Source organism: Cebidichthys violaceus, unplaced genomic scaffold (genome assembly GCF_023349555.1).
Source record: "Cebidichthys violaceus isolate CVI_PGR_0920_01 unplaced genomic scaffold, fCebVio1.0.p SCAF_2, whole genome shotgun sequence".
NCBI classification, from domain to species: Eukaryota; Metazoa; Chordata; class Actinopteri; order Perciformes; family Stichaeidae; genus Cebidichthys; species Cebidichthys violaceus.
In genome coordinates, this window is record NW_027176372.1 from 2444228 (window position 1) to 2470872 (window position 26645).

At 42.6% G+C, this 26645-nt stretch overlaps 1 protein-coding gene across 4 annotated transcripts in view; it reads left to right on the forward strand.

Annotated features, from left to right (window-relative positions):
- Window positions 1–25182, forward strand: part of LOC137875117 (complexin-1-like) — a 51856-nt gene extending 26674 nt beyond the window's left edge. For all 4 annotated transcript variants that reach the window (XM_068714095.1, XM_068714099.1, XM_068714097.1 and 1 more), the window contains exons 3-4: window positions 16722–16900; window positions 21501–25182. In XM_068714095.1, the coding sequence (XP_068570196.1) occupies window positions 16722–16900; window positions 21501–21695 (374 nt within the window). In that variant the 3' untranslated portion in view covers window positions 21696–25182. The remainder of the gene's footprint in view (window positions 1–16721; window positions 16901–21500) is intronic.
- Window positions 25183–26645: the final 1463 nt, after the last annotated feature.

Here is a 26645-nt window from a genome sequence, read left to right on the forward strand (position 1 = left end):
CTTTCAATGTCTGTGATGTTTTAGAGGACAGAAATCTGAGAAAGCTGAGATTTAAAAGTAGATAAAGTCTAGAAACAGAAAGTCTATACAAAGTCCACATATTTAAGGTAATATGAAGAGTCAAGATGTGTTAAAACCATTAAAGCCGTCGGGTCAGTGGCTCTACACTTCAAACGATGGCGCTCTAGGTTCCCGTAGTGTCAGTTTTGGTCGTATGGATGATGGGCGCCTTAGTGCATCGATTGCATTCACTGACAAAGTGTCTATTTGAAGAGTTAGAAGTGATAATGTGTTGCCTTAACACGTAAAGTCTCTTTTGGGAGTATTAACCTTCAAAATCTGTGTTTCTTTGCCACTAGCTTGCTGGTCATATAACTAGCTAATGGTTTATCGTAGAACGCCAGACTAACGGCGAATAACTTTTACTGTGTCTTTGGAAATGTACCATATTCAACATTCACCATCTATTATAAACGGAACAACAGTTTTGCTAAATCACCAACAGGCCTCCTCCACTATAGACCAAGCTGTGGATGTGAAACCACAGAGTTTATAAAACCCGTCATGAAGCTTATTGTAACCAGATTTGTCAGATTTCGTCAAACATGGTTAAGAACATGTAAAGTGTGGCCCATCTCTCCCATCTGTGGGGGAGAACATATTGATATTCTGTACAGCTCCCCTTCCTCCGCCAGCCAAGGACACTGGCATGGATGAGTCAGCGTCACAAACCCCGCCGTCACACTCTACTTCCTTTTTCTCCTCGGCGACTATCAACCCTCTCTCTCTCTCTCTCTCTCTCTCTCTCTCTCTCTCTCTCTCTCTCTCTCTCTCTCTCTCTCTTTCTGCTTTTTTTAAAATTTCTTTCCGCCCCTCTCTTTCGTTCATTCTCCCCGCTTCAAGCCTCTTCCCTGTGTCTTTCTGATTCTCACCTTCCTTCACTCTCCGTCTCTCTTCCATCACACTTCGGGAAGAAAAGAGGGGAGATCAGGGAGGTGCCTCACCGCCACAGAAAAATTCGCAGAGAAATCCCGAACGCCTGACCTCAATTCTCAGCTCGCTTCACACACGTTCTTTTAGCCCGAGAAGCACTTCAAAGAGCTGTGGGAGAGGCGGAGGTCTGGTCGCCTTGTGAACATCAGAGGACATCTAGAAATACTCCAACATCTCCCCAGCAGGAAAGTGTGCCAGAGCGTGGGCTATGACTGAAAATCAGTCAAGGGAAAGGCATGATGGGATATTTCCGCTGCGATCGGTTACACCTTTCACACCTGGTTGGATGCGCCGTAGTTAAGGTTTTTAAACCTGGAGGTCAGGACAAGTGTCAGGACATTTAGTGCAAAAACCCACTAAATGTATCTGATTTATTATATTTGCAGCTTCTTCCGAGGGTTGCTCATGCAGCACAGCCTAAAAAAATAGTGTTATCAAAAAAAAAAAACGGTGCGGCAAGTTCACCTTTCTGCTGGTTTGCAGTTGGATTCCTCTCAACTACGCCTCTCACACAGGGTGACGAGGAGGAGCTGTGTCTTTTTGCAGGAAGAGCGTGAGCCAAAAAGGTCGAGCATTTTGTTTTTGGTGTGAAATTCAAAAATGCTCAATTCCTTCCAGAAATAGGTATGCGATGCTTGATGGATGACCTGAAAAAGAGTCCGCACCGGAGACGGCCTTGGCTGAAGGACTTATGTTCACGGGTTGTCCGTCCGTCCGTCCGTCCGTCGGTCCTCTCCATAATGCAATATCTCAGGAACGCATGGAGGGAATTTCTTCAAACTTGGCCCAACCGTCCACTTGGACTGAAGTATGAACAGATTCAAATGTTTCATACGTTCGACAACGTCACACAAACCTCTCATAATATAAAGTACATTGTGGGCAGACGTGAATGTAAACTGTAGCTCGACGGGTCGGTGGAGGAAATACAACCGTAAAGGGGTAATTCTAGTAATAATAAAATCAGCGCACGTCAATGTTAACCAGGATTTACAAGCCCTCTGTACAGCAACATATTGTTGCTGTCTTACCAGCCTTTACAATTGTATGTGCATACATGTCCCAGAATGTGCACATTACTTTGCATAACATGAGCAGTGTTTTCCAATTAGATGAAGGATAGCATTGATTGTCATCGTGATAACTTCCAAGGGTTTTAATGTCCTGTTTCATCGTCTTATTACCTGCTGTGTGGTATTTAGGGATCTGGGACACTTCAATTTCCTGGAACATATTTCATCGTGTCACTGGTTCCTGAAACACAACCAAAACCTCCCCCGGAGCCTTTTCTTTAATCGGTGCAATCAGTGGTCTGAACGCCCAGTTAATCTGCATAATATCAACTTTGCAGTATGTCCACATTAAAAGTGATTCCAGATCGGATGATGGCGAATAAGACAGAAGTGGAACTTCACATCAGTTTCTGGCTCCGTGACGAGACTTACAAAAAGCGTGTTGACGCTCACACACTCGCACATCTTTATTCATCTCCGCTGCCAGTCAGAGTTGTGTATTCGGGCCGGCTCGGCTTTGAAGTTGCGGCGCTTTTAACTTTCTTTTGTGACCAAGTCTCGCCGAATGTATAAAATATGAGGAACACCTGGTCTCTTTTTAAAATACAGGAGAGGTATAACAAGTGAATTCAACGGATCAAAGGTATGAACCCATTTTGATTCTCCAATTTAAAATTCCCTCTGTCTACTGCTGCTGACAAGACTTTAAAGCCTGAAGGGGCTACTACAGGTGACTAGTGTAACAAATTAACCACGACATTTACCCCAGTTGATTACTTACATTAAGTACCTTTTTTGTATTATAAGTTGCCTGAAAGTGTATGTTTTGATATGCAAATGATGTATTATCACATTAAAGATGTGCACATTTGCATACATTTCCAGAACAGAAATCTGAATATTGGAGACATTTCATTGGATAAAAAAAAGAATCCTCCTTCACAATATTCTAAGGTGCAATTTAAAAAGAAGGTTTTTGCCTCTGCAGAATTAGTTACGCATCACTTGGAATAATTATGAATTATTTATAAAAAGGAAAAAAAACTCCAACCTCTCAAAAGAGCCCAGGATTAATTAATTCATTAAAAAGGTTTAAAAGTTTATTTTGGGTTTGTCATTTTCGAGCTTGTGCAGAAAGAAAAGGTGGGTGCTTGTTAAGGATTTCAAGTATGAAATGTACAAATCAAGCACTCATTAGGCAGAATAAAGCTCACTGCGGAGCTAATTTCACCCACATACTAAGTGTGGTGTGTTTAAATCTTCATCTTTTATCTTCCACTATTAACTTTTATTATTGAAGTACAACATTCCCTCCTATAATGTAGCCGAGGTGATGTATTAGGTAGTATAATACAGAAACTATAATATTCATAATAAAAGTACTTCAAAATGACTTGGTTAAATGTATTTGTTCCTTTTCCATCCGTGATCTCTATCGTTTTGATACTTTAACTCAACAACGTTTCAAAGGAAAATACTCCACTGTATCTGACAGCTGCATTGACTAGTTGTGTCTTCATTGATGGTCCAAACATTGCTGGTGGTGATAAAATGCAGGTGCACAAAACCATTTCACAATCTAGCTGCAGATAAACATAATTGAACAGACCTGGATTGTACAAAACAGGCTCAATTTGCACACTTGAATATGCACATTTAGATATTGCGACCGAATCAGAGCCATGCAGAGCTCCACAGTCCTGCTCTGTATGTACGCGCCGTCTCTGCTCCTGCATGACCACTCATGCCGTGAGAGGGATCGGCATGAATTGCATTTTCATATTTCACACGTTTCGAAAAAAAAAACCCTCCAAAGCCGCACAAATCCGAGCCGCAGGGTGACGGCGCGGAGGTCGCTGCGATCTCATGTTTGAATAATGGTGTTAGTTATCATTGAGATCAGATCCCCCCCCCCCCTCTCCCCCGCCACGTGATCGATGAGTGTACTCAGAGAGCGGCAGAGAACGATGAGGCGACGCTGATTATGCGTAGCGGGGAGCCATAGATCCGTCGAGCTAATTCACAGACTGAGGCTCTCCAAAGCCATCAAGGGGGGATTGAATCATAGTTCTCGATATTAGAGCACAGAGGCTGGAGGCGAAATTGAAGCTAAAAGCACAACTGGGGGGGTTGAGAGGGAAGCAGAGCGTTGGGTCTCAAGGATCAATGCACATGCATAATGCTGAGTATACATACCCGAGGAGGATCTCAGCCAGCATAGCTCCATTGGGGGGGGGTTTCATGGTAAAGCAGCATCGGCTTTGAAAAGATGACTTTCCTCAAAGGTTGTACTGCAATCTCGGATTTAATTTATACTCTGTTTACCCTGGCTAATACATTTCAAATTGAATTTCACATTTTCCATCTCTAACTCATCTCATCGGTTTTCTTATTGAGCCTGTAAAGCTCCGTTTCTTCTCATCCTCTCACTGGTTCCTTTTTGTTTTCCAGTGGTGTTTTATTTAAACGGACGTCAAGACGATCTTTTATCTGTTGGAGTCTTTAAATGAGATCGCTATCAAACTGATGAGGATGTCATCATGGCAATGATTGGATTCTTAGATGAGAGATAACTTTAGGCCTCTCCTCCGAGAAAAACAACCAGTTTCTATGTGGAGCGAAATATAACTTTTGCTTACATACATATAGTCTTAATTGTTATATATATGTTATATATGTAAATATACATACATACATATATATACATATAAATCCATGACAAGTATCAATAGCCAATGCTGCTATTGCTCAGTTATCCACAAGAGCTGGGACATACTGTGGGTCTCTTTAGGATACGTTCAGATTCAGACATGTTGGATGATTATTTAGATGTTTTCTTACGGAGCAGCTACAGGAGAATCTGTTAATTAGTCATCCTGTTAATTGGCTCTTTTAGGTTTGGATTGCAAGGTGTTAGAAGTCACATCTCAGGTATGTAGGAAGTGTATAAATAGAACGAATGAAATTAAGTGTGAAGATTTGCGGGCAAAGGTGTGATCGAGTAAAATCACCGCGCAAAAGAAACGGATGGATAACAAAAGTAGTCCTATAAGCAAGACACATCTTTTGAATTGTTCTGTACTGAACACTGTTTATTTATCCACACTCACTTTCTCATTCTAGAGAAACTCATGAAACGTCTTAAAAAAGCCTATAATTTTGAGGCAAAAAAAGGACAAATGCAACATTTTAGAATAAAATCAGTGAAGAGCTGTCTATGTAATCGGTGTCTAATTAGTCGACAAATCCAATTATTCATTGTGTATGTGTCACCTATTGTCAGAAGCATTTATTCAGCTCCACAAAGAGTTTAGCAAATCTTTGTCACATAGGACTCAGACATAATTGCTTTCAGGTATCCTACCTGGCACAACAAAGCAGCAGCACAACAACAAGCCGTAGATGATTTGTGTGAGAATGAACCAACAAGATTTGATTGGCTCATGTGGTTTTAACAAAGCTTGAATTCATTTTAGTTTCAAAAGGTATATTCTTGGCTACCAGTGCATCATTATAAAACTGTGTTCTCAGATACCTTATAGAGTTTTAGAGTTTAATCAGTGAAAAGTGGACTTGATTAGGACTCTTATCTCTTGCTAGTTCGCTTTAGCATTTTAACTGTAATCTCCTAATAATTTCGTTTCAATACAACTAAATTGCATTCTCAACTATGTTACAAGGAAAACGTATATTCTCCCAGATTTTGGTCGCAGTTTTAAACATGTGGTAAATGTTTGGAATTGAATGCAGCAAAGTTTGGTAAAACATCATGATCCGGTGTTTCCCCTGCAACCTCCGCCATGCAACCTCCGCCCTACAACCTCCGCCCTGCAACCTCCCTACAACCTCCGCCCTGCAACCTCCCTACAACCTCCGCCCTGCAACCTCCTCCCTACAACCTCCGCCCTGCAACCTCCTCCCTACAACCTCCTCCCTACAACCTCCCTACAACCTCCTCCCTACAACCTCCGCCCTGCAACCTCCCTACAACCTCCGCCCTGCAACCTCCTCCCTACAACCTCCGCCCTGCAACCTCCCTACAACCTCCTCCCTACAACCTCCGCCCTGCAACCTCCTCCCTGCAACCTCCTCCTTGCAACCTCCGCCCTACGCAGACTTTGATTAGAAACATTTATGATACGTCAATAGCAACCGCAATCAGGGAGAAAACATGTTCGAAACTCGAAACCTAATTGACAATGCAGTTTCATTGTATGGTAATGTCATTTGTAGGAGTCGAGGCTGAATAGAGAGCTGAATTGAAACTGTAACATCCAGGTTGCAAGAAAAGACTACAGCTAAAAAGCCAGAAGGAACTGTTGTAATTAACATGAAAATGATGAAGGATTTGAATTCCAATAGCAAATTCTGTAACAGATACCCATTTATGCTTGAATGTTAGTTATAAACCACAGGAACATCATTTTAAATATTTCAGGGGCTTGTCTACAGCTGCTGTTTTGATTTACATATGGAGCAGATGAAACCGATGCTATTTTTGGGTACACTTCACTACCAATTATCGACTAAAATTGCACATTGAACGATCAAACAGAAAAAATACCAAAGGAACAGCATGGCGTAACATTCAGGTCGAGAACTGACAATGAACAAATGCAATATTCACACAAAAATGGTGAAGACAGCTAAATGTTTCTTGCAGTAATTTGGCGTATTACTTTTAGAACTAGAAGAAAATGTAGTATTAGACCAAGAATAGACCGCTGAAAGGACACCATCTATGCTCAGCGTCTTTGGGCAGTTTGATTCTTCCACTGATAGCTGATGTCATGTGAACTACTTCCGAGGTTACACACCATCAGAGATCACGAGCCGGATGCAGCTCATTGAACTGTCGAGACAGATGCACACAGTTTAAAGTCTTGAGGGGAAAGGACAGATGAAAGGAAGTAGATCCCATCATCTTGGACGTATTTTAATCCGTATTGAGTTTGCTAAAATGCTAACGTTGTTAGCAGACTAACGTTAGCACAATGAGACGGAAAGGGACCGACTGAGGAGGTGGGCCCCAGCCCGGAGCTCTGATTGAGGTTTTCTATTTAGATAAAAAACCAACAACTACATCTCTCATTAGTACGCATTAAACCCAAATGTTTTCCCTTGAATATACAAAGACTTTGCACAACTCTCCATTATGTGGAGACAGTCTGCATTAAGTCCTCTCACAGATACATTTAATGAGCCGTCTAGCAGGCTATTCTTAGGTATTTCCTTTCATGTCGGCACACACAGGGATCAGAAAACCAGACATGGCTGTAAAAAAAAAAAAAAAAAAAAAAAAGGGAAAAGGAACCCGTTGTAAAATTATGCCTTCAAAGTACCGTCTGATACCTTATTCCTCCGTGGACATGGTGGGTCAGGGTCACCCATCACGGGTCTACATTCAATAGATCACAGCCCTTGAAGCGGTCGGATGTTCATGGCCGAGGCTGAACCCATAACGTCAGCACAGCCGTACAGTTCCATGTGTTGTTGATGAGCTCGGTTCAGTGTTTGCATGCTGGAAGGCATGAATTCATTTTATTGTTGTATTGATTGTCTGCCAAACGTCACTCACAGACATCACACTCAGAAACTGAATGTTTCATAAGTTTACATATATAAATAATAAGTTCTTTGTAGTTTTTCATGTGGCAGTTTCTGCATTGACAACCTGAAATGAATACATCATATACATATGCATATACACTATGCACTACCATCATATTACAAAGTTTAAGTACAGTTTGCTGCACAGGAACACAAGAAAACCCCTTTATTTGACCCTTGGATTTTTGCATTGCATCCTTAAATCATTATTTAATAATAAAAGTGGAGGAGACACTACAATGTCATGAATGTGATAATTTAAACTTGACTTTCCTATTGTCCACACCTTACTTATTACTAAATAAAAAAATGGTTGTTTAAGCAGTATATAAAATATGCTATTTTCAGGACACTTTTGATCTGGAATTGAAACGTTCGTTACGTTCACGGTAAACTTCCCTCTCTGTTTCCTGAGTTTTGCCTCCCCGTGACTCGTGCGGCGGGTCGAGTCGTCGGTGGAGGGTTAGCCTGCCACAGCGTCGCCTCCATGACTCATTACTGCAATGACTCCGGAGTAATTGCTTATGAAGTTCTGCGATTGCTCTCCACGATCTCTGGCACGCAAACCAAAACGTGCCACCCCGAGCTGTCGCGGGTCGTTAGAGCGCGCTCCAACACCGATTACAGCAGCAGCGCTTAGCAGGAGAGAGCCAGAAGAAGACCTACATTCAATACAAAGCCAGTTATCGCATAACGAGCCAGTGAGCATCATGATGAAAGTGATTGCTACAGTGATATCATCCTGGAAATCAAACAAAGAGGAAATGATTCCCTTTTGTTGTATTAGCTTGATGTAGTGTAGTTTCTTTGAAGAGAGCATTCATTATGAAAGGATCATTTTTACACAGCTTACTCGGGTTTTGTATCTTTCTCGATCAGAAACACTTCTTGAAAACATTAGTCATCCTTTCTAGACTGCTCTGATCATAAACATTTTGTATGCATTTGCTCATTTTTATTATTGATATTGTCATTAGGATGAACATAGAAATCCACAAGTAAGTGTGTGGTGGTGACCTGTATTCTCTCTGTGTGTGTGTGTGTGTGTGTGTGTGTGTGCGTGTGTGTGTGTATGTGGATGGATGGTTTCGGCCTCGTCCTCGGTGCCAACCTCAGAGGTGATAAATGTGTCCCGTCCCTGCTCGCTCATCACCAAGGCCAGACTCTGTGAGGCTGTCTTCCAATGATAGTGGTTACGAACGGGTGATAAAGCACAGGAATGATGTACACCTCAAGCCTCCATTTCCCATGCACCCCAGAGCCTTACGTTGTGTGTGTGTGTGTGTGTGTGTGTGTGTGTGTGTGTGTGTGTGGGCGGGACATGTCCTCTTTCCATTTTGCTTCCAGCACATGAAAAATCCTCCTGTGTTTCTATCTGTTGTGTAAAATACTACTACTACTACTACTACTACTACTACTACTACTACTGACATGCTTTCCACAAACATCTACTTGTTGAAATGCCCTTTTGATAAAAATCTACATTTGTTAAACCGCCCTCTCAATTAAAGAATTAGTAAACACAACATTTTCCTAAGATGCAAAGATTGAACCTACGATAGATTATATGTGCTCTATGTGATGGCTGAAGCCTGATGTTTACATAGTATTAATTTATATTGTTGCGTATTCTATCTTCTGTATTTAGCATATTCAATGTGTTGCTTAGTGTTTCTGTTACTGTCTCTATTGACAGTGTTTTTAACTTGTAGTCCATCATACACAAGACTACAATTCCCTTGCTGTTTAGCCACACAAGTTCAACTGATTGACACGTGTGCTCTGCATTAAGGCTGATCAAGTGATCCGCTGCTGCGTTCACTTGCTGCCTGTTCTTTGAAGAAGGTCTCTGACCGCATGCTCACTTTAATAAATCCGATTTCTTTGCACAGATACAAGTCAAGTTTGACAATATGAGATATGATTTTGGCAATACAACCTCTCACATTACACACATGGATAACTTAGGTCACTACACTGGTAGCCCTTCGGTCTTCAACCTCTTAACAACATGAGCGGACGGGGAATGAAAAGGGAGGCCACTTCAGAGGAGAGAGAACTCGGCACCAAAATAATCTTTCCCTGGTCGGCCTGTCACTCTTGTCGATCTATAGAAGTCACTTCCTGAGCAGGGCTCTCTCTTCTTCTCTTACCCAAAGTGTTGTTAGAGCTCTCTGAGGACAACTGTGTTCCAAAAGCTGAACCAGTCTCACTGATTGAGTCAATAGTTGTCAAGGACCGGCACAGACGGCTCGGTGTGAAGAGTGACTCAGTGCTTTGACAAAAGATTTTATTTTTTTTTGTTCATCTTTTCAAGGTCTGACATAGATTGAAAAAAAACCAACTTTGTGTAGGAGTTGAAACAGAGCAACAGGTCTTTTAAAGCATCATGGAGCAACCATGACATCTACATGGCCTTTAAAAAAACACGGTGAGATGTGGATGTGAACGTGTTTTTGTCGCTTTGTGAACACCCACACTGATTTTTATCTCAGCGCCGGTTCAGTCAGGGTTTGTTCATCATTGACATTTCCTTTACGCAATATGCCTTTCACTTATATACAATCATTACAAAGAAGAGGGATGTGAAACGGCTGTTTTTGCTCTTCTTTTAGCTCTGTTTTGGTCTCCACCATCTCCTGAGAACAAATATCTAGCTCTTTAGCTGCTAGTTGTTCGATGTTCTTCACCAGCTCGTCTTGGGGCTGGGCAGGTGTAGCGTGCAGTCGGTTTATCGGAGCTCGTTTGCTGAAGAAAAAAAACCGCAACAGTGGAAATCTCAAAGCGCCCTCAAAGGGTGAAATACACCGCTCACCGTGATGCCGAGCAAAATAGCGTCTCGTTGCTCCTGTCTATAAATTAGGTTAGCATGCACACATCTGGCACATAATTGTCTGCTTTCTATGCAAATGAGCCTGCAAAGATCAGCGTCAATAGCCACACAGATACAGTGACGGCATTAGCTTTAGAGAGATGCCGGTAACTGAAGCACAGCATTTTGGGATGCAGCAACAGACAGACTGTTGCGTGACGAAAAATACATGAATAAAACTGCCCTACATGTCATTTTTTAAAAATACGAGAGAAAACAACAAGATTTGAATAATTAGTTAATTTGCTGCTGTGCCTCCTGTGTGAATGAGCACAGCGCCTCTCTTAAGAGGGGATCGCTGCAGGCATTAAACAAACTCAAAAAAAGGTCTCAAAACTAATTTTCCTCATTAATTATGTATTATTTCACCCACCCGCATACGTGTGTGCTCGGCTGCACAGAGGCGTATGCATGGGCACAATGACGGGAGAGTCAGACCCGAGCACCGTCTGTATTGTACTCGGCTGCAAAAGTTTCTGGGCACATTTGAGCTGTAATATCATCATATCAACACTTTGTTTGGGACGGGGCAGACGGCGGTTACAAATGATACTCGAGTCATGTCGCCATCAACGGCCGCGATCCGTTCTTTGTGCTCTTTTTCCCTGAGAGACACAGCTGATATTTCCAGTTTGCTCCGTACTCAGTCACGTTGTTTTCTGCTTTACGTAAGGCTCCCTTGGTGGTCTTTCCACTGGTGTTTTTGGACCCCCTTCCTCCTAGCCCGGGGCAGGAGGCTGATGATGATGGTCCGGACGGCTCGGTGTGGGCCGTGGGGACCCGCCGGTCGGCGGCCGTGGGACCGCTGAGGACCGATGACAGATGGGGGGGGAGCAGGAACACGTCAGTCCTTGAGCTGGTCCTGCTGTTTCCTCTCTTCTTCTTTTTTTCTCTCTGGACCAAAACCAAATCAGTTCTTCTTTTTCTTTTCTTTATCTGTCAGATTCCTTATGTCTTCTCTCTCTTCCTCTTAGCGTTTCCATGATTATCATTCGATTATCCTTGTCACTCTCATCACTCCGTTCCCTTTGAACTGTCCTTTATTGCTCTTCTCTCTTTCCTAAATCTTCCCTTTGTTTCTCTGGTGCTCTTTTCCATCTTTGTACATTTTGCGCTCTTTCATCTGTCCTTGTTACAGATTTTGTACTTCCCATTCTATCCGTCTGTCTAATTTGCTGTCTTGTACTAGAAATAATCGTACTCGCTCTCATTCTAGTTAACCTGATTCCTCTGTCCTTGTTTTTTTCTCCGTCTTCAATTTCAACCTCCTCTCTCCTATTTTCTCTCCCTCCGTTCTTGGTCGTGTGCCTTTGGGCTCCATACGGGACTCTTCTCATGTGGTCTCACCAGTCCGTCAGTAGAAAACACACACACACACACACACACACACACACACACACACACACACACACAAAAGAGGAAACGCTCTTGCAGCCCAAAATGCACCTGGGGGACACACACTCGATTTTACTCTCACCTCTGACAGCGTCCGTGCACGCTCACCGTGACACACACATCACACTTGCACAGGTGCGTAGTGGGAATTAAGAGCTGTACATTTTGTTCACCTTCTTTCACACACAGCGAAGCCTCATCCACACACACACACACACACACACACACACAGATACTCCCAGACGCTCTCTCCTCATGTTTTCACACGCTCTCCAAGTCTAAAGCCAGCCTTTTATGTAACTCTGCCCAGTCTAATCCACCGCATGACCCGACCATCCATAACTTCCAAACTTCTCCCTGATCCCTTTTCAGTCTCTAACTAAGCGTAGAAAAAGCCTTCTCCTACTTTTAAAATTAGCCCTCAGGCCTCAGCTGACCTGAAAAGTCCCTTTTTTTTTAGAGCTGTAATGAGTTAGCATGGTGACCTAGCTCTCCACGCTGATGCAGTGACGTCACTGAACATGTTAGGTGTGCACTGTGTGGTTATGGAATGACTTGAAACACGGTTTTAGCGTCCCTATAGCAGAGGATGAAGCCTGCTGCTCCTACTCCTTTAAGTAAGATGCATCACCAACTGTTGTATGAAGTATGAATTACCATGAACTTTGGCACAGACATGCATGGTGCCCAGAGGATGGATCCTCGTGACTTCAGTGATCCTCTGTCCTTTCATCTAGCGCCCCCAGCAGGTCGACCTTTGTTCTTCGGAGTGAAGTGTTTTGATCCACTTGGATGGATCACCATGCGTTCATGGTCCTCCTGAACTTTAATGGTGCTCTTGACTTTTTATACAGCACAGTCATCAGGTCAAATGTTCAGTTTGTCCAATACTTTGGATCGCAGTATCCATTCATGAGCTTGTTTTATTTTTACTATCGGCACGACGGCCTCACAGAGACGCTAACATGTCAGTAGACTACTCCACCTACTTACATGTTATCTTTTACATTTGTAGAGCTGGAATATTTTAGTGGAGTTGATTTGAATTGTAAAGCTGGTGGTGTATTTCATTCTAGTCGTAATTCATACGAAAGTAAACTCATAGACGATCCGAGCTCAAAGGAGCACTTGCTCGCTGTTTAACGCATTTTCATAACAGTTTTCAGACCCAGGTCACATGCTGTGACCTGTTTTTGATCTGGTGCTCAGTCTCTTGCTTAAGAGTCCTTTCCATTTATTGTTCCCTTCAGCCGTTGCTCAAGATGTCGTTCAGCACAGCTGTCGTCCTACGGGGTCCCAATTGTTGGGCGTGCCGGCACGGATCTTAAAGCGCTGAATGGTTTCTGGTCGGGGTGGTGGGTTCTTGAGCTTTGCAGACTCGTCAAATGTTCAGAAAGGTCTCTTTGGTCTCAAACGTCACAGATCACATCGGGTATGTGAGCTTGCTGGGTAACATTTTAGTTCAACATTGTGGTGTGAGTTGAGTTATTAATCGTGCTTTCTAATTAAGCACTTTAGACCGCGCCTCTGTGTTTTTCTATCCGTAGCCGAGGCCCTCCAGCTTTTCCTCTGGAGCTTCCTCGCTTCGCTTAGCGTTTTCCCAGACTCCACAGCTGGCAGCGCTTGATGACACCGAGGCTTTTGGGAACGGCGACTCGTCTAACGCTTTCTGCGCAGAAACTTTGTCACAATCAGATGAGCTAATTAGCCCTGAGCATCGAGATTAGTCACGCGAAGGCCTGGGAGAGGCTCTGCATGTGAAATACAAGAGATTAAGTGGCATCGGTTGCAAAGAGGTAAAAACAAGCAGCAGTAGACCCGAGACACCAGGTGTATCTGATTCATACTGACAAATACCTCTCCTGTTAAGAGAGCATCATTGTAACAAAACAAGATTAAACAGATAGAGTTACTCTAATGTTTAAAATGCTACATTTCATCCATATTATTACCCAATTTTATAGACTTTGCTAGCACAAATTAGCATTTCAGCATCAGTAACAGTTCTAATGAGAAGGTGAGAATATACCTTGTCTGAGCTTAGATTTAAAAAGATATCTTCCCACTCTCCAGTCGTCATGTCGGCCTATTTTCATTTTAAGAAGGCAACATTTAATTTCAAAAGTTTTTTTCTTGGCCAGAGAACAATGCATCATCCCCGCGGTGATGAGGGATGTTCTATCAGTCTACTCGTCTTCTGTAAATATGGCTCTGCATGTACGATAGGGGAAATCTCCTGGAGCTACCAGCAACAGGTCAAGGAGAAAGTTTACAGGCCCAGTCAGCAGCTCGGTTTTCCCTTCAGGGGGGCAAAGCACAAAGAGACAGAAAGATTATTTGAGTCTTTCTCGTATGTGTTACCGCAAGAAAGTCACTCTGCAAGCTTCTGCTTTATTAATATACACAAACACGTTATTAATAATGAAACCGCAGCGTCTCTGTGCTTGTCCTCAGGATTCAAACTGCAGAAAAATTAAGAAAAATCAATTAAATAGACAATAAACTTAAATATATCCAATGACTTTATACACAAAGTGGTTGAGATTATTTGTTGAAAGAAACGTTGTCTTGTGATTTATCAGTAAAGTCGCTGACTGCATTTGGACTGGATGAAATGCTAACTCCAGACTGATGGTCTATGTATCATGTTACTGTATATTATACACACGTTACACTGACATGAAAAGGCCTTGAGACAATGAATGTAATTCATTCCTAACATGCCAACGTGTGATGTTTTCTGCACACTAAGGAGTAAATGAAGACAGACAAAACATCAACATGTCTGTTTATTCACCCTGCTGCTCCGTATGACTACGGAGGCTTGTCCCAGTCCGTCAAAATGGCAAGTTCGGACTGCAGCCAAGAACCTTAAGGTCACCGCTGTCTCATCAATTTCACGGCTCAAGCAGATGGCGTCTTTTGAGTTGTTCCTCCGGAGAGCCCGGAGAGCCCGCGAGGCAGACCGGAGTGCAGAGGGTCGAAGGATGAGTGCTGGACTCGGGGCAGGGAGAGAGCAGGGCATACTTCCAACTTGCCCCGGCGTGGTCCGCAGGAGGTCCAGTTACCATTCAAATCATTTTCTCTCCTGTGAGGGGGGGGTGTGAGCAGAGAGTCCCGGGTTCCGGGGCTTGGTCGGGCCACTGTTAGAGCACTGGCTCATTTCCAGCCACTGAGCTGGAAAGAAGAGCCGAAAGCCTCTGGGGGTGTGAGCACACAGCCGGAGCGCCGCGTGAAGGTGACGTTGAAAAGCAGCTAAACGCACAAGACGACACTCAAGATTAGTCTGAGCAACTTCCTGATACATTAAAAGGATCAAATCAGCATTTGTTTCTTCAAGTGTTGAGCCAACAATGCTCTCGCTGCTCAGAGTGCGACGAGAATACGTTACAGTAAGAATACTGCCGTGAAACACTTCAAGCCAAATGGAGCAATGCAGTTCAGGTCTATTGAACTGCAAGCACACAGCAGTGGGTGTTTGTTTGTCTCTGGATTCCTCATTATCATTTACAAAAGAATGACGTAAACATTTTCCGACAATTAAATTCAGGCCTCACAATAAAGGTAATAGGAGAACGTGTGTTTCGAAACCTGAGGAGACTTATTTCTGCATAGTGTGTGTGACGGATGCTCCCTCTCAGTAAACCTTTTTGTTCTGTCAGCTCCCGTCTCTCTTTCTCTGTGACGTTGTCTTCATGAGTGAATGACAGCAAATGGCTTCATCGAAGTCCTGACATCTCCAACAGTGTTGACAGTGTGCACACACCCAGCCTGCTCTCTTCAAAACGATGTTCCCATACGGCAAAACTGCATTTTTAATTATGTTTTAAAGGAAGCATTTTCTTCCGGATTAGTTTTTAAGCGCGAGGAGAAACCAGCCCGGTGTAAACGAGTTTCCTCGTCATGATTCCACGTCCGCTCTCGTCCGTGCGACCGTCCTTACGGAAAGTGAAACCGAGGCTTTACTCTCCACATCAGTACGTAAAGGACATGATTGTTCCCGGGTTGGCACTGGACTTAGGCAAAACACACATATGAATATGCGGCGACATATGAGGCATGTCATTTGATGTCTGTAGCAAACACCAGATGCTCCTCACAGAAAGAAGTCAAGTTGACGTCAGCGCCTGAGACAGCTTTGCTTGTGCCAGCGGACGTTTTTAATAACCAGTCTTCATCATCATCGAATAAAAACCCACAACATCTACATTTAAAATATGAAACGATGTCAGCTCAGTGGGAGGGAATTTCAAAGTCATTAGAAGTGATCAAGTAAGGAACGCAAAAGTCAAAGCTTGATCTATTTTTCAGTGCAGACCGGAGATGGGATCAGAGTGAACCACCCAGTGGCCGTTAATTACGGTCCTTTCAGCAGCACTTGAAGCGTTTTGTTCGCAAGGTCTTGACCCCGTAGTCCAAGTGGACGCTTTTGCACGAGGATGTAAATTCCTGTCGGAGATAGAAAAAAAAAAAAGGTCAACGTGAGCGGCACAAAGGCAATCAAGAGAATTGCTAATAATTTATCGCAGTGTCTTATCTCAGGCTCGCCCGTGGCTCTCACCTCTTTTTATCTATTGTCACACTTGACATAAAGACGGGGGGGGGGGGGGGGGGGCATGATTGTGCTGCTCTCTCACTGGCCTGAAAGACGATTGAAGTACAAAGCAGTGTCTACTGAACTATCCAAATCTTAGCTGTGCCACTGTGCCCACCAATGAGCAACAGCCGATAGCTGAGATCCATTATGTGCAATTACTGTGAATTGCCGGTGTCGGTGGTTTTCTCCCGTCATTTCTCACTGTTCTCTCTCTCTCTCTGTGTGTCTCCACCAACAACAGGGGCCACCAAAGACATGGGCAAGATGCTCGGTGGGGAGGGCGAGGAGAAGGATCCTGATGCTGCGAAGAAAGAGGAAGAAAGGCAAGAGGCGCTGAGGCAACAGGAGGAGGAGAGGAAGGCCAAATACGCAAAGATGGAGGCAGAGAGAGAAAACATCCGACAGGGCATCAGAGATAAGGTGAATACTAAATACCGCAGCTGACCGAGGTCACACGTTCACAAAGGTAGCATCCTTGTTTGCTCGTTACCCTCATTGATACCCTCTACCCTCCGAAACGGCCAATCAAGACAAGCGTGTCTGAAACCTTTATGTATCAACCTTTTGCAGATATGTTTTATGAGACATTTCTGCAGAGTATTCAATTTTAGCTACAATATCGTAAAGTTACTACGAGTTTTTACCTCAGAGACTTCTGCCAGCACCCCAATACAATTATGTTTCAGTTTCATTTTAAAAACTCAACGGTTAAAATGGATCTCCAGAGAGTCGGCAGATCAACGTTTCTGAAGCAAGAATATGTTTCATAAATACGTTTTGATATCAGCCTCGCGTCACGCGTGGAGAAATGTGCATTGCCACGTGTTTGTCGCTGTGAATTGATTACTACTCGGTTAAAGTTAGAAAAAAAGATCATGGTTTGTGTTAAGATAAGAACGTAACGTAACTAGCGTCAATACACAGCTGGCTTCAGTGGACTTTCTTACGAAAACGTTGCATAACAAGCGTCAAATACATATTTTCTTTTGGTTTCACAGACAGATGTCTCCTGGGTTCTGTTTATTTGACCCATCCCACCTGCCCTTAGTGGACCTTCTAGCTTGTTACTCATTATAACATGACTGGGCTTCTCATCAGTACCGTTGAGTAGCTGCGTTATGAACTGAATGTGAAGGAGACTGGGTTGCTTCTACTGGACGCTGATCAAAAACAAATTGGACCAGCCCTTCCCGTCATTCTCCTCTCTTAATGTGCTTTAAATCCTTGCATACTGGTCGGGTTTATAGACACAAGTGTGCTGTATGCAGTTCAGTTAACTGATGAAATTCATTTCAAAACTTTTTCAAAAAAACTTTTTGCCTCACTGACCCGTTTTTTTTTTTTGTTCCGCCAAGATGATCTCGTCCCGTCTCTCTGATAAATTCATGCTTACTATTTAATTCATCTGCAATAAAATGTTAATTGATGGTATCAAAAGCGTCTGCAGCTTGAGGTCAAATATTCCTCTTGACATGCTAATAATTCATTGAACATGTGACTTGAACACTCTTTGAGTGCTGTCGAGCTGAGTTTAAAACGTGTCCATGTGTAGCTCTCTCATACAGCCATCTTTGGAGCGCAGAGCTGATCCTCAAACCGATGCCCGGTGGTTCTTAAGTTTAGTTTCGAAACAACTGTGAAAGAATGAGCGGAGGGAGACGGGGCAATATGACAGCACATCTTTGGAAAGCGTTTGATTGCAGCGAGTGCAGAGAGGGCTGACTGAGCGTGACTGTCTTCCCTTCAACCGACGGAGCCTTTGTTACTGCGGAAACAAGTCCGAGAGCGAGACCGACTGAGACAGACTGCGACGGAACAAAACAGGGCGGCGTGAAAGGAAAGCGGAGAACAAACAAGGGAGCAGAGGGAGATACAGAGGAGATACCCATCAACCAATCACAACGATGCTGTTTTCTGTCGGTCAAAGTCAGGAAGGGACATTTCTCAGGTGTTGAACGTATGATCCAGCGTCTCAAATTACATGCAAAGTTACCAAGTTTCAAACAAAGTTATTCTAAAAGGTGGATAAATGATAGTGTCTCCATGTTGGGATATCAAATTGTAGTATCTAAAGGTATCGTATTAAATAGTTTTACTGGTAGGCTGTTATTGTAGACATAAAAATGCAGAGAATGAAGATGAGTCCCAACTATCAGATATAATCTCTGCTCGGTCTTTCACTTGTAGTTTTGTAGCCCAACAACAACAACAAGGGTCAGAAAGCAGCATCTTGTTAGAGGGAATGAAGGACGTCATCTCACTGTCTGCAGGAGGGGAATCCTTTAAATGTATTTAATATTAGGACGTTTTCATATCAGGGACAACTTATTAGCAGTGTAGGGAAGCACGCAAATGGCAAGATCCCAAGCTCATGCATGGAGTCGAGCTTCGCTTTAAGCCTACTATTTTATTTTAAATGTCGAGAACGACCCTGTGCCTACTTTATCACCCAGCGGCGCTTAGAAATGCCTTTTGAAACTCTGTTCACCAACTGCTACTCACGTTAAACTGCAGTCCACTTCCGTGTTCTGGTTAAACTCAAAACCTGAACCATACTCTTGACCATCTTTTCAAGTGGACCCAGCGAATCATTCCCGGGTACGACACATAGTGTTGACACCAATCAAACAAACTGGTCTTTGTGGGTCACGTGTGACCAGATGCTGACCCGGTTCCCTAATGTGAAAGCCTCCTTAGCCCAGAATCTCGGAAGTTGTCAAACTCCCAACCAGTTGCTTTGATTCATGAGTGTGCTTTGGCCTTTAAAGGCTTCCCTTACTTACCTTCCCTCATCTGTTTACTGTGTATTCTTTTACAAAGGACTTTCAAGACGTTAGCCTCATCACTCAAACATTAAAGAATGACTCATATTTTCCTCTGAGGCATTTCTTCTCCACTAAAAGATGCTTTTGTCTTGACAAAAGATATGTTTGAGCTGGAGGACGACTTAAATGAATGTCAAACTAATTGCAACAAAGGCAAACAAAAGGTTGAATTGTGTTTGCATCCTTTTTTGGCTTCATTGATTTCTTCAACAACCTTAGTGTTCCACTCTGAAACACACACACAGATGTTATTGTCCCCCGTGGACATCCTCACAGCAGAAATGGACACTAGTAGCTCTTCTTTAAGATATGCACTGTTGCAGAATCACATTAACGTGCGCCTGGTGGAGTCCAGCTCATCTCTGCCTAAAGATCAACCATCACTCAGCCTGTTGACCTTCCTGTGCTCTGCAACCTTTTTTCCTTGCAAACTGTATTGATTTTACTCAAACTAGAGCCGTACATGCTAAGACTATACTCGAGGTAGCAGTGAACACAGATCCACAACCATAACATCAAAACAAAAAGCTAACAAGATACGTGTTACTACTTTTCAAATTATCTTGGGAGACAGAACTAATATCATCCACTAGCCGTCTGATTCACGCAAAATGAAGGCAGCGGTGTTTCGGGATCATTAGTGGTAAATTGTCCTAGCCTGTCTGGACTTGTTTGTCTCAAGTTGTTTCCTTCTCCTCATATTCTGTCACCTGGGCAGAAGCGTCACCAATGAAGCCGGCGGCAGACCTCTGCTGAGTATCTTGACGCAGAAGGTTCACGCGTGGTTGCAACGGGAAAGTGTTCCGGTCGGGTTCATGTGACTCAGTAACGTAACGTCACAGAACGTTGTGTTTCCCGCAGGACGCTAACGCCGGTCCCCCGAGTGAAAGTCTTGTGTTTGTTTCGTAGATCTTAAAATGATGCATCTCGTGTTCTTCTCCAGCTGATGGAGTTCCCGCAGCTGTCAAGGAGGTGGCTCAGATATCATCACGTTACGTGACGCCGTCAGATGACTTACATAAGAAACATTTTAATAATCATCAATGAATGAATAACAATTTGCATTACCATTATTTTTACATCTATACCTTTGCTGACCATTACAGAAAGAAATTGAAAGATGTAGAAGATTTCCCAGTTTTTCTCTCTGTATATTAAATTACAATCTTGTGCTCTTTCTCCTCGAAACGCGCTCTTGATTTAATAGTCCGTTGGCGCTCTGTGATTTCTAAGCTAATCACGAAGCATTGTCCATTGCACCGGCTGTGTGCCTCTGCCCGTAATTGGGACATAAAATATCCAGGAAGGTCAAATTAAACCAAGCAACTCTCACGTGCACTCCTGCTAAAATACGCACACGCACGAAACCCAACTCCGTCTTCAGCTCCAACCCGGCGTCTAACCGCAGGAACTCGATCGCAACTGCTGTTCATGCAGGACCCACAATGCTATAGTGCACTGTGCCTCAACCTAATGAGGAAGAAGCCTGAAGCTAATTCATGCAAATAAAGAAATATGAATTACTTTGCAAGAGTACCAATCATTTTCACCCAATTTACCTCAAATGCAGGAAATAATCATGTCACGCCTCACGCCTCTATTTATATGGTTTTAGTGAATGTAGCTTGAAAGTGTTTGGTTAAATATGTGATAGAAATCAAATGAAGGGGTCACTTTCACAGTGATTGGGTACAATATACTATAGGAAGGGTCTGTGCAAAAGTTCTAAAAGAAACATTTTGGGAACAGCAGCTTGCTGAGGGTCAAATGATACGATGGCGTGTGCTCTTGTGTGTGCACGGCAATTATGCAGAAGGAGGCAAGTAGGGGAAACAGCTAGCCTGGTTTTGTCCCAGATTAACTGTGTTTTTAGGGGAAGTAATGTGCTGTAATTATTGCTATCCAGGCACAGTGACTTCCTGCAGTTTTCCCCTGCTATCAGTCAAAAGCTAGCTCCTTCGAGGAAAGAAATGAGAGTCGTCTCTTAGTATGAAGAGCGAGAAGGCCTATAAGAGGGATGGTGGATAGATCTTTTAAAATGCTTACCCGAACTCCAGATCTCAGAAATGTGCAAGTTGAGAAATAAATGTTTTCACAACTGATTGTCAGAAGGTCTAACTTTCAACCAATCACCCCAAGAGACATGAATCCCATCCGGATGGGGCTTAACATCATTTCCTGTTTCTCCTGTGTAGTATGGCATCAAGAAGAAGGAGGAGAAGGAAGCCGAGGCAGCGGCCGCTATGGAGCAGGCCTCCGAGGGCAGCCTCACTCGCCCCAAGAAGGCCGTGCCCACCGGCTGCGGCGACGAGGAGGAAGAGGAGAGCATCGTGGATACGGTCATGAAATTCATCCCGACCCCGCTCATGGATATGTTCAATAAAAAGTAAAAAGTGTTTTTTTTTTGGGGGTGAAATACGATTAACTCCCCAAAGCGTTCATCTAACCAAGACCACTGCCGTAACCACCCTTCCCCTCCGCCCCCCAAAAAACCTGCAGTCACACTTTTCTCCACCCTCCAACCTCTTCAACCCGACGTCTAAAGTGTCCTGGAATGGAGCAGCGTGGCATGATTTTACCCTTGATTTAGAACAGCTGGTCTCTGATGGTAATACATACTTAATCGCTCATACGGAGCGTCTTTCTTGATAACTCAGAGTATGTAACACCTACACAGCTCTTTAATTCAAGGGAAATCTTATGCCATGTTTTGAACATGTCAGGCACTCAGAATAAAATCAGATATCACCCATCAGCCACCCTTTTTGTTTGTAAATAGCCTCGGGTTATAAGAAAAAAAAACTATATATAAGTGAAATATGACATATAACAAGATGACTAAGAGTATAAGCCATATTTTTAACTTTTAAGAAATTATCCAAATCATTTTAGAATTTGATTCCTGTTCTGTTCTTGCTAATATTTGATACATAGTGTATATAGATACTTGCATTTTTATTAGTTCTCCGTTGTGAGGATTCACCCCATGAACTGTCTCTCATGCTCTAATTGGTTTGTTGTGAATGTGTACTATGAGCAGTCGAAACAACACCCGTAGAAGCAGAAAGTGAAGGAATTCATCGGAGTTCATTTTGTTGTTGTTGTTGTTGTTTTGTTTCAGCATGCGGTAAACTTTTGTGAGGTGAAGTACACATTTGGATAGCATTTCATTTGTTATGACGAAGCGAAATTCATTAATATTTGAGGCAATAACTGGTTTGACATTGTTATTTAATTGACATCTTGTCCACCGTGTAACGTAGGCGATAATTGACTTTGTGTCTGAAATGTTCTTCTATGGGGGGGACGCTGTAAATGGTCTCCATACGTGACGTTTGTCTCAAAGCAGTCGGACCGCTCCGTCCGTACGTCAGGCGTCAGGAGGACGTGTTCATTTCAGATCAGGCTCGTTAATCCAAATTTTGTTGACCTTTCATCAATTGTTTTGTAAAAAAAAAAAAAAAAAAAACCTTCACAAACACAACAATGTTGTGAACACACTATATGTGAACAGACAGTGACAATAGTGCAATATATTGTTGAAGTGAAGTTGCCCTGTGTCCGTTGCTTAAACTGATGGGAGTGATCCCAAATCAGCAATAACAGACAATCTTCATTGTTGTGTGTTTTGAACTCTTTCATGTGTTAGTCGACATTTAAAAAGGTCCAGAGGCGTGTCTGCGGAGTGACGGCGAGGCCTTCGTAGGTCAGACGTAACGTGATTGAGAAGTAGAACGGGAGGAAGTGTGTTGTTTCGTGGCGTAAAATGTTCAGTCACTTGTTACAGAACGATGAGCACAGCGATTCGTGTTCGAAATCACGACCCAAAAGTCCAATCAAGCTGTCTCCGACTGCAGACGTTTAACAATAGATGAGAAGAAATTAGATGAAATAACGAGGGGCTTTTTTTAAAGAGCCCTTGCGTGAGAGTTTCTTGACCGTACAACAAAATGTTTACCTTCTCTGTAGTTTGTCCATAAATGTAACGACACTAATCTAAAAGGGGGTCATATGAGGATGAAATGAAATGTTTCTCCATATGCCTTGTTTTCTATTCATATATGTCTCCTTCATTCCACAGTGTCTTGTTAAACATTCCAGATATTCCAGACATTCCACCACACTTGTGCTGGTACAACACACAAACGTGGATATTTACAGTTTAGAGTATGCCTTAGCCTTCAAGTACTTCGTGAAGAAACTTAAATTTCGATGTTCTTATAACCTGAAAATAGACTCTAGAATGAATCGAATATAAAGATTCACGACCTGACCAAGTGAACGGAGAGTTATATTAGCTGCCATGTACAGGAAAAAAAAAAAAAAGAAGAAAAATCCCACATGAAGTTTAAGGGAAGGCATAAATGTGCTATTAGCAGAGATCAATTGTGATACAATTTTTGTTAGGAAATGTTTTTGTGATTCACGTGAGCACAGTAGCTGTATAGGCGTACTTAAGGTTTTCTAAACCACATTGCCACTGTTTTTAATAAGCTAGCTGAACATGAAATAACACACATTCTGAACGTGTGCGTTCCTGTGGCATAGACAAGGGAAATGTAGCTTTTATCAACGCTTTGTGAGCTTTGTTATCATGTTGAATATATACAACAACAAAAAAAGACATCCATGGTCGCCTGTAGAGCACATTTATCGAACTTCTTGTGATTTGATTGTCCTCCTTTCAGTGTGTTAGCAGATAGTTGGCAACTGATTGTTCTTTGCAGTTATGGAACATCAACAACACTCAAACCCATCATCAGAGCAGTTATCCGATCAAACCAAAGAATAGTGCTGGTAGTAGTAGTAGGTTAAGTCACAGAGGTTTCACTATTTATTTACTGCATCTTACTTATTTTGAAATTCTCAGGTATTTTAGCTGCAAATAGAAGTTCAAACCATAACTAGCCTTCTCTTAGCATAATTAGCCTTGAACTCAAATTGAACAATTTCATTGCCAAGGGCCTAGCGAGCCCGTACGTCGACATATCTCTTGTTTGGCCCAAGAAAATTCCAGAAAGCTACAATTACTGCCCAGTCAACCCAAGTAGAGGACTTTCCCAGCGACGTCATCGGTGTGTGCTGTTCTTCAGGCTACCAGCCCTGGAATCAGACCACCCTTTGCATCTCATCCACCCACCATGAACCCACCTATCGTCACCTTGTGAATGCCAATTGATTGCGCTCTAAATGGCTTGTAGACCACTGCCCAAAACCAACTGCCCAAGTCCTGCGTAATCAATATTTAGCTGTCCAGTAGGCTCCGTGTCAGAAATCCACCTCACGTCATCACTCATTTGTGACGCTCATGCAGCCATTAAAAATGATTAAAAAACTGCCTGAAAAATATGACTCTTATTAAAAAAGAAAAACATACTCCTTTGATGTGACCTGAATGTAAACCGTCTGATGTTTCTCTCTCCTTGCATCTGTCTTTCTCTGTTCTGTACGCGTTGAGAAGATGCTTACTTTCTCGTCTGTAACCGGTCCTGTTTCTGTCCTCTGGTGGTTGGTATTTTGAAAAAAAAATTATATATACATAATATATATATATATATATATATATATATATATATATATATATATATATATATATATATATATATATATGATATATATTTGGTGCATTCTTTTGTACTGCGAAATCTTCTCACCCCTTCTCTCTCTTTCCCCCTATTTGTTGACAAAAGTGTATGCATGCTTATGGTGTGCGATGTAGGCAAAGGTTGTTGATAATCGTTCCGTGTCTTCTCTGTGTTTCGAAGCTCCACCTGTTAGCCTCACTGCATGCCATTTTAGACAGATATTTCAGTCTGTAACTTTCCTGCAAAAAATGGAATCACCGCACACTCTGAGAATAAAAGTGATTTCATATAATTTTTTCATCGTCTTGTGTTTCTGCATTCAAACGGTACTGCAGCAAATAATAAAAGGAAAAAAACAAAAAACATATATTGAAGCAGTGGTGGTGACGCACCGTGTATTTGTGGTTTGGGGGGGGGGGGACATCATCTCTGACTTGAGACGCGAGTCATGGATCGGTGCATGGCATTCCTTAAGGAAGTATATGTGCAAAGACCTTCAATGTATATCACATGTTACCGTGTCTGTCAGTCAATCCTGTGTTTCATCTCAACATGGCTGTTGTGCCTTTTTCTTTTTTCTCAGAAGGACTTTCAACATCTATTCAATAAAAGCGCAAAGGGCTGTAAACAGAATGCACTGTGTTGTTCAAATGGTGATTGGAGGGTTTTTGTTTTTTTCCGGAAACAGAGACTTTGCGATGGTGTCACGATGACGGGAACATCAAAGGGATGCAAATATCGCATCTCTCTCATAGCAGTTTGTTTGTCAAAAGTGGATCTGTGATATGGGTATCGGCGAACCTTTCATATCAAACAAATCCACTGAAAAGATAATGGAGGAATGCCAAGAAAGGATTAGGGATGGCAAAGACTTCAGAGTTGGGTTTAGTTCCAGCACAGAAAGGAGGCTCACATTAAAACAAAATTAATTTATTATGATGCTTTGACATTTTCAGGTTTATTGCTTGTCAGAGTTTTGGTTTGTATTTTAAATGAGGTTCCTTCAAAAGGTTGCTTGAGCATACGCAGTGCAAAACTCATTTATTTACCCTCCACTCATACATCAGTGAAATCCCCCGTTAAAGGTTAGCTGCCATGTCAGTCTTATTAGCACAGCTGTGTTTTCACAACAAGGCACAACTTGCTTTAAAAAACACATTCATTTATTTAGTGGTTCAGTCGGTATTTTCATCAGACAACTTGGTGGTTTGCCGTCGTGCTTCAATAAGCGCATGTGGTTTGCGGAGCGGGGGGGGGGGGGGGGGGGACACAATCTCTCTCACTGTCTGTTGCAACAGATGTTGAGTGATTTATGCTCCTCCAGTACCTCGACAGAGACACCCCCATCCAAGAAGCAGCGTGTTATTGTTAGCGTGGTACCGGCGGCAATGGCAGTAAGATTAACTATTAAGTGCAACCGCCTATAGTTTCCTCTAAATGGAAAGCCATAAATCTCGAGTTGTTACTTCAAGGCTACTTCTGGGTATTGAACCCACATGGGGTAATCCACAACGGCAAATTAAGCTATAAACAAGATCCCAAAACAATTTCCTCACAACAATGTAAAAGAAGTTAGACTGACTTTAAGAAACATGCTTTTGTGCATTGTACAATCCCCCTCTTTTTAGTATGATAATCGACTTAAAGAGCCCATTTATCGTTTGTCGAGTGCCAACACTGTTCAAAATAATTGATGATACAACACATTTGGTAGGTGGTCTCAAGCGATCTCCTGTGTTCGTCAACTACCACAAC